The 13,036-nt window shown below is 43.8% G+C and overlaps 2 protein-coding genes and 1 long non-coding RNA gene across 4 annotated transcripts in view; 2 read left to right on the forward strand and 1 right to left on the reverse strand.

The window, feature by feature from the left end:
• The first annotated feature begins 51 nt into the window (after positions 1-51).
• On the forward strand, positions 52-1,615 carry LOC138122704 (nuclear pore glycoprotein p62-like). Its single transcript, XM_069036981.1, has 7 exons — positions 52-215; positions 266-454; positions 506-616; positions 666-792; positions 842-1,192; positions 1,245-1,356; positions 1,411-1,615. Exons 1-7 carry the CDS (start codon positions 146-148, stop codon positions 1,549-1,551), a joined length of 1,101 nt encoding a protein of 366 aa, XP_068893082.1. The 5' UTR covers positions 52-145; the 3' UTR covers positions 1,552-1,615.
• The window catches only part of LOC138122715 (uncharacterized), an 84,777-nt gene continuing 73,080 nt past the window's right edge, over positions 1,340-13,036 (reverse strand). For both annotated transcript variants that reach the window (XR_011156612.1, XR_011156611.1), the window contains one exon: positions 1,340-1,494. This is a non-coding gene — a long non-coding RNA (uncharacterized lncRNA). The remainder of the gene's footprint in view (positions 1,495-13,036) is intronic.
• Positions 1,673-2,861, forward strand: LOC138122707 (ATP synthase subunit b, mitochondrial-like). The gene is made up of 3 exons (XM_069036985.1): positions 1,673-1,832; positions 1,947-2,053; positions 2,103-2,861. Exons 1-3 carry the CDS (start codon positions 1,805-1,807, stop codon positions 2,712-2,714), a joined length of 747 nt encoding a protein of 248 aa, XP_068893086.1. The 5' UTR covers positions 1,673-1,804; the 3' UTR covers positions 2,715-2,861.

The following is a 13,036-nucleotide window of genomic DNA, read 5'->3' on the forward strand; positions in this document are numbered from 1 at the left end:
ATTTTGCTTTGCGGCCATGCACGCGACACGGCACACTTGATTCGCCGCTTTCAAATTTAGTACCAACTAGGCGGCGCGGTTGTCGTTTTAGTTTTTAGACAGCTATTCTAACCTATAAATTTTAAACGTTAAAGCAATTACAACAATGTCTTTCAGTTTTGGAACACCGAAAACAGCGTTGGGGCCTACGTTACCGACCACAAGCGCCGTGACCGGTAAGTGGTTTGATTTTGTCTCGAAAAAGAGTAACAGATCCCGTGTTCAGGAACCACCGCGACTGGCGGCTCTGGAGACGCCAAACAACAAATCAAGCCGCAAGCGAATTTGTTTGGAACGCCGACCAACAGTTCTGGGTTTTTCTTGGGGTCCACGGCCAAAACTACAGTGCCTACTGTGTCTTTTGGGGTTCCCACCACTGCAAGTGCTACCCCAACCCCAAACTTCGCATTAACGCGTTAGTATTTGACACCATTACCATTTCCTCAATCATTGTTCCCCTTTTTAGCTGCTAGTTCTGCAACAACCCCCCAATTTAGCCTAGGGACTAGCACCACAACTACCACTTCTGCATCCTCATTTATGCCAATTTTTGCAACTGGGACATCCCTTTCATCAGGTAAAAACATTAAAGATTTAATTTTCCTGTTGTAATTTAAAATGTGTAGGAATTTCACTTGCAAGTTCTGCCCCAACTTCAACTCCTTTAAAATTAACCACTACTGCAACTCCCACAACAACTGCAACTTCAACTGCTCCAATTTTGGGCCTAGGGGGTATAACACCTGCCACTCAGTAAGTAACAGAGACTTTTTGCTTGTTTGTCTTCAAGTGATGTCTCCAGGGCTGTAACTGCAACAACTACAACAACTCCAACTGTTCCACCAACTGGATCATTAACTTATGCCCAGTTGGAAGATTCTATAAACAAATGGACAATAGATCTAGAGGAGCAAGGAAAATTTTTCATAAATCAAGCCAAACAACTGAATGCTTGGGATAATTTGTTAGTCTCTAACAGTGACAAGATTTTGGCATTGAATGAGACAATTGAGCGTGTTAAGCAGCAACAGAAGCAACTGGACCAAGAACTGGACTTTGTGTTAGCCCAACAGAATGAATTGGATGAGTTGAGTCTGCCTTTAGAGAAACAGTTGGCAGACATTCCAGTTACTGATCAGAATAGATTTCAAACGTATTTTTGTTATGTTTTTATCACAACATCATGTTTAATTGAGTTGTTTTAGGTATCAGTTATCAGAAATTATTGATTCCCAGTTGAAACAAATGTCTGAAGACTTGAAGGAAATTGTGGAACATTTGAATGAGTCAAACAAGAATGAAGATATTTCAGATCCGGTTTATATTCAAATTATTTTATTTTACAACGTAGTAATCGTGTTTTTTTTTCAGGTAATCCAGGTCAGTCGTATTCTGAATGCTCACATGAACTCCCTTCAATGGATTGACAGAAACACATCCCAGATTTGTTCCCATCTGGAACAAATTTCACAATTACACGATACCTACAAGAAAAATCATTTAAATTTGTAATTTGTTGGTAATTTTCGATTGTTGCATTAATTATCTAATAAAAGCATTATTTTTAAATTCAAAAGTCTTCCATTTGACTTTCGATCCAGTTCTTTTTCATTTGTTAGGTTGGTAACGATTACATAATAGCTTGTCTTTATCTGTGACACAAGACTGCGCGTATGTTTCTCTCTTTCTAACCTGAACAAGTGGATTTGGGGCCTGAGCCCGGACATTTTGTGTGGACTTTAATTTATTAAATAATCGCTGGAAGATGTTGTCTAGGGCCTCGATTTTGTCCGGTAAGTCCTCGCGTAGCCCCAAATGTTGGGCTCGAGTCGATCCAATCCCTCTCCTAACCAACAAATGTCACTTCGAGTTTATGTAACACATCATAATTTTTTGTCCAATTTAAGGCCAACAGGGCCGCGCTTTATTGGCTTTCGCTTCGCGAGCGGCCAGCGCGACGTCCGCACCGGCAAATCCCCCTGCAGAGAAAAAAGCCGAGCTATGGCAAAGACCTGTAAGTACTCGACACCACCCTAACCTCCCAACTACATTCCCTAGTTTAGGTCCGCCAAGAGCCCGCCAAAGTCCGCCTCGGGTTTGTCCCGGACGAGTGGTTCACGTTTTTCTACAAGAAAACCGGCGTCACAGGCCCTTACACGTTTGCCGTGACCTTCGCCACGTACCTCATCAGCAAAGAGATTTACGTGATGGAGCACGAGTTCTACAACGGACTCTCTCTGGCCGTGATGTGGATCGCCGGCATCAAAGTGCTGGGCCCCAAATTGGCCAAATACCTAGACAAAGAACTGGACGAATACGAGGGGGCGTGGAAGGAAACTCGCGAAAGCCAGCAGAAAGACCTCGAAGACTCCATCGCTAACGAGCAGCAGAACCAGTGGAGCTTGGAGGGACAGATCATGCTTCTCCAAGCGAAACGCGAAAACGTCGCTTTGCAACTGGAGTCGGCGTACCGCGCCCGTCTCTTGGACGCCTACACCGCGGTCAAAAGGCGTCTGGATTATCAAGTCGAGAAGCAAAACGTCGAACGCAGACTTGGGCAGAGGAATCTGGTGGACTGGGTGGTGCGGAGGGTCACGGCTTCCATCACTCCCGACCAGGAGAAGCAGAACATCGATAGATGCATCACCGATCTTGCGGCTCTAGCCAAACATTAAATGTTGTTGATGTTCATCTGGCATAAGTTGTACAGTAAACAAAAATAGAAAAAAACGTTCTTTTCACGATTTTATTGGATTCCTATTATTTAATAAATTATACTCTACAGTCGTGTTTATTACAACAAATTAAACGTTTAAAAGTGATCCGACTTTTATTGGTGCCCCTCGATAGGTCAGCGTCACGTCCAAACTAGATTCACCCAAACAAAAATGTTTCGTTCACAGACGAAGTTCACGTGAAAGTTTTTTTCTTTATTAGTGTTGGCAACTCTGCGCATTTATGCCGACGATACTCCTGTCGCGCTCTAGAATATCTAATTTCATTAAAGTTGGTACTAAGACAAATTGGGATGGGATTTTGGGTCAGATCCAGACCACAACGTCTATTCCAACCACAAAGCGCTAAAGGCACGCAGGCAAATTTGTCTTAATAATCCCACAAACGTTACCTAGAGTCTGGTCTTGTGGCCATCTTAAGTTAAACATGAGAGTTTAAAAGGAATTACAGCCAACAAGCTAAAGCAGTTTGATATCTGTGATGTCGGCCCGAAAGATTCTTTAATAGTTTTTTTGTTCGACACTGTCAGAATTTGAGAATTTTCTCCTGTGTCAACGGATTTTGATACATGTCACAACTTGTCAAAACGAAACGTCAAGATAATTTTAAAGATTTTAAAAGATTTGGAGCCTTTAAGGGGCTCGTCGAACAAAAAAACGTTGTATTCAATTCGTTCGTGTGTAAATCGGGCCGTTTTTTGGCCCACTCGTGACAAAAAAGGCCCGATTTACGCACGAACTGATTAAATAAACTACTATTGTTGGATTGGAGCGCATTATAAGGAATCTTTTTCATACATTTGTAATTTTATTATCACTTTCTTTATCATCATTAAAAAGAGAGGGTTATGCAACCAGCTATACATCGGTGCATAACAGCCTACGTACCTTGCCTCTCATTACGTAAAGACAAGATAAATTTCGGTAATTATGAGAGGCCGTGGAGGCCTAGCGTGTCGATTTATCACCTCTCGTTCAAAGATCACGCTATACTCAAATATTTTTTAATCAACCTTAACCACCGCCTAAAATTAATGCCATTATTCATGGCGGATTCATGAGCCGTTGTCATGTCTGCCCCGACCACGAACCCGCAAAAATGAATTCCACTTGTTCCAAACGAGCATGCAATCGGTGCCACCTTTTGTATGCTAATTCACGCTCTCCTGCCGTCGGCACGTTCCCCGAAAAAACAGAATCACTTAATCGGGTGGCGCCGCCCCCGGGCGAACCAAGAGGCTCGCTCGGGCGCAAGAATTGTACGTGTGGCACCCCTGTCCTCTCGGGGACTCCCCCGCCTCGAATTTCATCCGAGAAAAGCGTTACGGCCCGTGTTAAGCGTCGGAATTGTTATCGTCGAGGCAATTAATTTATACAAAACATAAAATTTTACGGCAAGTGTTTAGTTTAGTCGTGAAGCTTAACGAGCAACTTATTCGGAGGGACCGGCGGAGGCACTTCCGCCGCTCATATATTTCCCATGTGGATAATACTAAAACGCGAAGCAATACACTAATTGATGTAGTGTAATTGGCCGGGTTCCTCCATTAAGGCCTTTTTTCCTAATTTATGGACGATAAACGCCGCCAAATTTTAAATAATGCACGCCCGGAGGCCGCGTTACAACGACGAACGAATTTGAGGGGCGACAAAAAACACCGACGCCCTCGCACGTTAATTAAACTTAGTGAAAAGACCGAGCCGCACTTGTTCGAACTTGCTAATTGGCGGGAAGCAAGTTGAACTCTGGGCGAGTGACGCGAACGGCCGATTTGGGGCGACATCAGTGTGGCGAAAAATCTCCAACGATTACAACATTTAATTAGTTGGGCGTCCATTATCGACAATTAATTGCCGGTTCCTCTCCGAGGATTAATCGAGGCCGTTAATTCAGCGCCGACAGCTCGGAAGCGACGTCACCAACCCCAGAGATCGATGACAAAGAGGATTGCACACTTGATGGGGGCCGCGATGGCCTCTCGACAATTTCCTTCTCGGTGGAGCGGCGAGGGCCCCGCGTGACTCACTCGAGGGCGAGGGCGTTTGTTTGCGGCGAAAGGAGAAACTCCCGCCAACTTCCGTTAGTTTAATAAGCTCACTTTGACCGAAATTTCCAAGTTTATCTAATAAAAATTTCATCTTGTAAATTAATGATCGCGACATTGTTCTAGGTTTTGTAGGGCAGAACGGAATTGCGGTAATAATTTATTCGACAGTAAAAGTTCACCTAGTCGGGACTCCGCCCGAGGACTTTTTCTTCTCCTTCGAGCTTTCGCTTCGTTTCGGCTGACGTGTTCAAAGCTAATCCGACCGGTCCTCAATTATTAGCGCACGCCACTCCATTAATCGCCCTTAATTTTCCCTCCTGCCAACCTGGACGCGAAAAATCCCCGTCGATTCGATTGTGCCTGCACGCATTGCAGCCGCACAATAGTTGCGGTCACATTGGCACTACTGTTTTCAACCCAACTATTCGTGTATTCGGCCTTGTGCTGCGCTCTCTATCGGACGATTTCGATTACCACTTGCCTATTATCTCACCTCGCACACCATCCAAGCATAATGAATATTTCCACCGGGATGGGCTCCCCCAAAATATTTTACATGGAAATTTTCAGATCCTGAATCTCTGGCGAAAACTTGTTCCCCTATACGAGCGTTTATACAAAGCAGCACGCTGAAAGTACTTCAATTTTGTATAAGCTCCGTTTCATCCCCATTTACCCTCTCAAGGTCAGTCGCTCTTCAGGGAAAATAAATTCTATCCGCGGTTAATAATTTCTCGTGCCGCCTCTGCCTTCCAGATCATCAAGAGAACGCCCCCCGCTGAAAAAATACAGTGTGAAACCACCTTTACATCTCTCAACAATCACTCATCCAATCGTCAGTTGGCAACACCGCGTCACGCGTCACCTGTCACCGTCATCCCTCCCGAACTTTCTTCGGCGTCCTTTCCGAAATATGGCCACACCGTTAGTTGCTAAAATTAGCGCAAGTGCTTTTGACAGCGTTACTGCTGCGGATTAAACCGTAAATCCTCGCTCCTAGTTAGTCTCAACCATCATTGTTTGCGAATATGCTCCGCGGTATCAAAGACAAACCCAAGCTGGTATTTGCGCGCACCGACTTCCAATCAAATCCGACAATTAACATGTTTCATTGTTAAGGTCTGCACTACCTGAAGATCATCGATCGCCGACGAAGAACTCGACTCTCTCTAACAATGCAAACTGGAACTATTTCGGGGCGTTTGCAAGACGAATGCGGTTCCGGTGCAAGGAAAATGATGAAACAGTCTCGACAGCCAATTTGAAGCGGTTTCAAAGATCCTGACGGCTCGCTTGTTAGAGGTCTTTCAATCTCTCATGGGTTTTGACCTTGGAAATATCTGCACAAAGGCGGAGCGATAATTTACCAATTCTTTGGTAAATGAAAACTGAAAACGTCGACTATTTTATCCGGGCGTTAAATTCCAAAATTAAAATTTCATGATGACACAAGACAATGGTTCTTTAATGATCAAGTCAGCTGTGAAAAATGAAAATGCTGCAGATTTGCCACTTCAAATATAATAAAGGTTCCACAGTCCATTTTTTTTTTTAACAATTGTCAAAGTGTTGTCATGTTGGTATGAGCCACTGGTTATTTGATAGTAATTAGGTTGGCAACGTAAAATGTCAACTGTATGTCAGTATTGTCAGTCACATAGACAAATTAACCCCTACGGGAAAATCTACCAATTGAGGACATTCCTCTTCCGCAGAATCATATTCGGAAGACGATTGGGGGTTAGATTCTGAAAATGAACAGGTAAACTGCTTATATTACCCATTAAATAAATTTCCATTTTCCTGAATATGTTCATTTGCACATTCAGTGTCATTATCGTCTTTATTTTGGTATAAAATTTGGTTACACCTGAAACTTTTCTGACATTTGAAAATTTCTGACATAACCTCAAACCTGATCTGGGGAGATTTTACGATAGAGGTGTTCCGAAACGAAAGGTTTTACGGTGGTTCAGCCTGGTCTTTAAGGGATTTTGACATTGACAATTGATTTAAAAAAAATGGACTTTACGAATGACGATGTTTTCCGGTCTGTTTGTAGAGCGTACTTGAAACCGATGTTCGTCGTTTGCGCAGATATGACTCACAACCCATGAGAGATTGAAACCACCACAAAAAGAGCAAGATGCGACCCGAAAATTTAGCAGTTCTCGATGATGGTGCGGATCATAAGTCGGTTCAAAAATTGATTTGACGTTTGTAGAAGTGACAGCCATGGCGGCCAACCCACTTAAAATTGACAATCCGGGGGGGCTTTTGCTGTCCGTCGGTTGCGCTTTTCCGGCACAAAACGCACACTGACGGGTACGAATGGTGTTGTGCTGGCGGGGAGAGTCAATTTGGTAAAAATATCGCCGCGACGGGATTCGGTAGGTGGTGCAGTTTTGCCAACTGTCTGCCCCGAAAGGTCCCATATTTTACGTGGATTTCTCCGATCAGTCATTGTGTGCGTGTTATCGACATAATTCGGATGAAAGCAGTCTAGAGCTGCGAGGACGCGATGTTAGAGAATACATAATTATGCGGCAACAGTAGGATATGCAGGATTGGATGTTGAGAGCGGCGCACGTCATGTATGTCCTTTCAGCAATAATTCAGGATAAAGGACGAAGTACGGCAGATTACGTGCCGGCTTATAATTGATATATCGTTAATTAAATTAATTACGATGGCGATTATATTCATTAGAAAACTGTCAGCGTATATCACACTTATAAATTACTGGGGTGACAAAGAGGTCATCGCTGTTAATTACGAGGTTACGTCTTTCGCCGCCGGATAATATTGATTTCAATTTTGCTAATGCCGCGGCCCTTTCAATATTTATGCGGCAGAGAACTGAAAGGGCGGAAAGTCGCCGCCGGAGACGCCTCCTCCATTTCCCACGTTTAAAGCGCTTGTCTTGGATGTTCCCCGGTTTATTTAGAAGATCGAGTCGAAGAGCGCGGCGGAAATCAAAACAGACGCTCCGGCCCCACGGACACGCTCCCGCTCGCGCCACAAAAACTAATCGCAAAGAATAACCTTTGCCGCCCCCGGATTTGCCGCAACGACATCGTGAACCCATCGGGTGGTGATTATTTATTGTTCTGAAGCCAAATAAAATTAAACGCAAACTTTCACGCAGTCCTGTCGTACAAGTGGCGGCGGCGTAAAATGATTTCAGTTTAGGCCGTCACGGTGGAAATAGAATTCGTCGTCCGCTTTGGTCTTGTATCTCGCCGGAAAGAATCGGCAGCGATTGCGTCACTCTCTCTTTTTTTCCTTTGATTGGAACTTTGTGAATAATGAAGATTTCGACGGGCGAAATCGAATTTTAACCAAATCACCGGAAAAAGGACGACTGCCGAGAGGTTAATCCCCGGAAAAATCGCAACCTGGAGCTCGGCCTGCAAGACGTCCGGATGTCACAAGAGATGATTAAATATTAGACAATTTCTCCCCTAGAAGCTTTTCCGTCTCCCTAACCTATTTTGAGGGCATGCATATTTCAACAAAGAGCTGCGCGCCCCTACACGACGACAGTCCGACTCGCCCGGAGCGCTTTCGACGGACAGAATGTGAAACTTTTAATAAAATCGCAAACAAATCGAGCGATCAGGCGAGGATGCGGAAATGGTGGATGCGCCGGGAGTGCAGCGACGAACCAAGAGTTAAATACAGGGTGTTGGATAAATGTCCTGCCAAACTTTAACCGCGAGCTACTGGCTTCATGTAGAACTCGAAAAAAATATTTAAAAAAGAAATTGACATTTAATTTCTACGTTGTCCCACAACCTCGTAGGTAGAATTTCGGCACATTTTAAAAATACACCCTGTATATCATATTTTATAAAACGTACACCAATGCGGTTTTCTTGTTTTAAAGCATATTTCCTAGAGGTTACTTCGCATTGGCGTACGTTTCATAAAATATGATATACAGGGTGTATTTTAAAAATATGCCGAAATTTTACCTACGAGGTTGTGGGACAACGTAGAAGACTAAAAGCAGTTAAAAAAAAATGTACCTCAAAAATTAAATCAATTTATTTTTTGATAGAATTTTTTAAATATTTTTTTTGCAAACGGGAAAAGTGCAGATATTGAAAATAGCAATTGCCGTCGTCCGGAAGCTCGGCGAACAATGATCCGGACATTAAATGAAGATTTCAAGAGCCGATATAAAATTTCAGGGGAATCTGCAGCAGCACGGATATCATTTATCTGAAAAGCTTCATTATTATTCAAGGCACTATTTTAGCCGCTTTTAATAACAATAATAACGGAAGCTCGGAACAAAGGGGAAGCACTTACCCCTCGAAAAATCATATTCCCATTAGGTCCCTTTATCAGAATATGGAAGTGGGCAGGGAGCGTCGAACCTTTCCACCGAATCCGGTATTGTTTCGTCGGAGGAGAAGTTTTTTAATCGAAAAGAAAGTATCGGGGGACTTTCTGAGGGGTCTATTGATTCCCTGTTTACCGAATATAGAGCTTCCTGCTTAGCCGCGCGCTTGATCAAGTGAGTTCTGGCCGGCCTTTCACAAAAAAATTCTTTCCGCATTGAAGAATTTTACCATTCCAAGGAGCTGTTCTACCCTCCATAATCCAATTAAACCGCAAAGAATAATCATAATTTGTAAGGGCTGTTGCGCCCGGAGAAGTATTCGGTTGCTCCGGAATGGTCGCAAAACTCCGGTCGGTGTCTACCTCAGCCGCACGACTCGCTTATTACACGATAAAGGAAAAATTGTCGAGCTCTTGACGCGAACCAGAAGGCGCCATCGACGGTTTAAGTCATTTCATTTCCGTTTTTCCTCCAGGGTTCTAGTCCATTTGTTCCCGTCCCTCCGCTTCTTTATACTCCAGTTTCTTGGCCGATTCTACAGAGGTTTTCCACACAATAAAATTTAATTCTCTTTGCTCGTGCAGGTCGCACAGCGTCGCGAATTGCTTAATTCCGTCCACTCTGTTTTTGTTTTTCTTGTCCCCATCGACGTTTCCATTGTTTACTCGAAGAACCGGCGCATCTCGAGATCTTCAATCAAGATATACATTTTGCTTTCTGACGGCCTCGAACGCGATGTCGAAAGCTGATTCCGGCCAAAAAATCAAAAATTCCCGTCTCGTTATTTCCGCAAAAACAAAAAATTTCGCCCCGCCACTGGGTTGCATCGACATCCAATTAGAACTTTGAACATTTTTACCGGGAGGTAAAGCAATAAAAAATAACACTTGATTGGCGTCGAGGGGGGTTCGTTGCTTCCGCGGGGGCGATTTTTATGCAGGAGGCATCTGCATATTGATTGGCGAGGCCATAATTGGCCCCGGCTAACTTTATGGCGTTATCAGCAGCAACGTCTTCGTTTCCTCCAACTTTTAACAAGCTTAGCTTTTTCGGCCTAACCGAATGAGGTACGTGACGTTGGATGAAAAGACGAAAAGCACACACGCACCGGGAAAACGCGCAAATGGGGGCGAAACGGCTCAGCTGCGGTCAAATCTATTTAATCAAGTGTACAAAAAATAATCACAAATGGAAAAAGGACGGGAGCGCCCACGCAAAAATTAAATTAAATTCAAAGATCTTGTCCGAATTTAAACGCCGCCTCCGCCATCTCGTTACTATGAATTTGATTATGAATGGACTCGACTCTCGATACGTTTTTCGCGTCCATTACGGAATTAATTCGAAAAATTCATCGAATGATCCAATAAAGGGTGGCGACTCATTTTTCAAGACGTCAACGCCGATTACGACTTTTTAATTAGTCCGGGACGGAACCCGGAGTCGTTGAAATTTGAATTCCGTCGCGTCATCGATATCTGGAACACGCATCGGACTCATTCTGGAAATTGATCGGTCCTGCGCGCACCGGAAAACTGCAAATCGAGGTGCACTCGGAAAATTCGGCGCGTGACGTACGGTGGGAAAGCGCCACGGCCGTTGACCACGTCCGCCCTAACGTGGACCCTCGCAGGAAAGGGAACTACTTTTGGAGGCGAAGAACAATTGCGCGCTTACAGGTGGTTCCGGGGTGTTTGCCCTCGCCAAACAAGATTTAATTCGCTTTTACATTTCGAACGAGAAAAACAGTATCGCATTTCGAAAAATATTTTCGTTTTGGCAAATACTGGTCCGGGGTCGTCGCCCTTGAATTATTCATTCTTGGCCCATCCATTCATCGACCCACCCCTTTAAGGTCATTGGTGCCCCGTCCCAGTTTTTGCCTCTGAAAGAGATGAAAATTGCCGGCGTGAAAATAAGATTAAATTTTCATTAAAATCGCAATACGGCCGTCCACACGAAATGGATGGAGTGCAAATTATTCATAGATGAAAATCAATTCTGTGCTAATGTATCTGACCCAGTTCGGCGGCACGGACACCTCCTCCTGGAGGGTCCGCCCCGATTAGACGTCTAATCGCTAAAACCGTTGACACTAGTTGCGTCACGAAATAATCGAGACGTGCGCGTTTTAATGGAGGTTTAATAACGCGGTTCATCCCCGTGCTTAGGAGATTTCCATGTGCGAGCGTACCGGGGGTGGTGGGGCCCGGGGCCACATTATTGATCCTAAGTGTGCGTTTTTAAACCATCGCCAAACAGGTTTTTGTTTGCTGTTGATTTACTATTTTAATGGAGGTGCGAACGGCGCCGGATCAAGATCCGCACCCTGAGCGACACCGGAATTAATCTCTTCGACTACGATTACGCAAAAACGTCGCTAACGAAATATTTCGATTGCGTCCGGATCACGCCGAGATGCGCTCTAAGCCCGGTCTTATTTACGTCTTGTACACGGACGAGGACAAGGGACAATGTGGACAGTTACGGGAAAATTGAGACTGGGCTCGGCTGATAGAAACAAAATGGAAAAGATAAACATTTGGCGAAATGGAAAAACGACCCAAACGGTGAACAACAACGCTCCGTGCTCTATATTAATTAGCAAGTTTTAAATTTCTACGAATTCGAGTGTTGTTCGCTTCGGTAATTGGAAACACGAGACTTTTTATGAGTTTTCTCGGTACACGCTGAAAAAATAATCACTAATACGCTGAAATTTTCCGTTATTTTCTGGGCAAAAAAAATCGAAAACTGCACCTGGAGTATATGCGTATAATTTTTAATATTTTTAGTTAAATAAGAGAACAAGAAGGCAAAAAATGGTGGATACGCCGGGTGGAAATTGAGTTTTTAGCTGCCAAAAAATTATCTACGGGAAGTGTATTTTCCAGCGCTCCACATTATGAGTCCCTCGGCTTCGCCTCGTGCCTGAAATTCTAGTTGTGCTGGAAAATACACTTCCCGTACTCTAATGTAAATATGTAACTATTGTTCTGTCACAGGTTTTCACTGGGTTCGATCGTGACGGAGTCTCAAAATGACCGGAAGATTTTTGAAAATTTCACCACTATTGGGACTCCAAATAAGGAATTTTTATTATTATTCGTGAATATTTCCGGTGATCTTAATTCATCGGAACCAAAAAATTCAAATTTTAACTGGTTTGAAGAGGCTAATCGAAGATGTGCAAGAAAATAGTTGCAGGAGTGATGATTATTTTCCTGCCGGCGCACTGTTCGTACAATGGTTCTTTGTTTTGAAGAAAATGGAGTGTCTCGATGATGAACAAAAAGTGAAACGTTGCAATCAATCAACCGGTGGCAGGAAACAAACATTGCGTTATGAAATTAATTCAACTGGAGCGTTCGGCGGCGTAATTTGCTTAATAAATAACCTGTCGGTGTTGGCGAACGGCGCATCGACAGTTTCCCGGTGAAAAGACGGCGTTTCTTAGGGTCCCCCCGGGCCAGAAATCGGCGATCATCATCCCGGCGCATGAATTTTTCAGGTGCGAAAAACTCCCCGTCCGATCCTGAATATTTCACCTCCCGAACGGGATTAAAACTGGGGGGCGTGCCCGAAATAACACGTCGGATTCCCATCCGTCCTGTTGATATTTTTTTTAATCTTATATATTATATTGTGCGTCGCAATCTAACGGCGATATTTGAATGTCCTCGAGCGGGGGATGTGCGATTGGAATTTATATCGATTCGGAGCAAAAAGTCGCGCCGTTTGAATTGCAGATAGGGAAAAACAGCGAAATAGGCCGGATTAAAAGCGGAATTGGCGGAAAATTTGAATTTTTACTCGATCATCGTTTTTTCCCATTATTATTCATTAAAGCCTTCCGTTTTTTC

The sequence above is a fragment of the Tenebrio molitor genome, chromosome 2 (assembly GCF_963966145.1).
Source record: "Tenebrio molitor chromosome 2, icTenMoli1.1, whole genome shotgun sequence".
NCBI lineage: Eukaryota > Metazoa > Arthropoda > Insecta > Coleoptera > Tenebrionidae > Tenebrio > Tenebrio molitor.

Bases quoted from the DNA above. Each gene is read 5' to 3' on its own strand.
- LOC138122707 (XM_069036985.1), top strand. From the start codon at position 1,805: ATGTTGTCTAGGGCCTCGATTTTGTCCG. The intron at 1,833-1,946 runs GTAAGTCCTCGC...GTCCAATTTAAG, and splicing joins TAGGGCCTCGATTTTGTCCG to GCCAACAGGGCCGCGCTTTA. The intron at 2,054-2,102 runs GTAAGTACTCGA...TCCCTAGTTTAG, and splicing joins CCGAGCTATGGCAAAGACCT to GTCCGCCAAGAGCCCGCCAA.
- LOC138122704 (XM_069036981.1), top strand. From the start codon at position 146: ATGTCTTTCAGTTTTGGAACACCGAAAACAGCGTTGGGGCCTACGTTA. The intron at 617-665 runs GTAAAAACATTA...TAAAATGTGTAG, and splicing joins TGGGACATCCCTTTCATCAG to GAATTTCACTTGCAAGTTCT. The intron at 1,193-1,244 runs GTATTTTTGTTA...GAGTTGTTTTAG, and splicing joins GATCAGAATAGATTTCAAAC to GTATCAGTTATCAGAAATTA.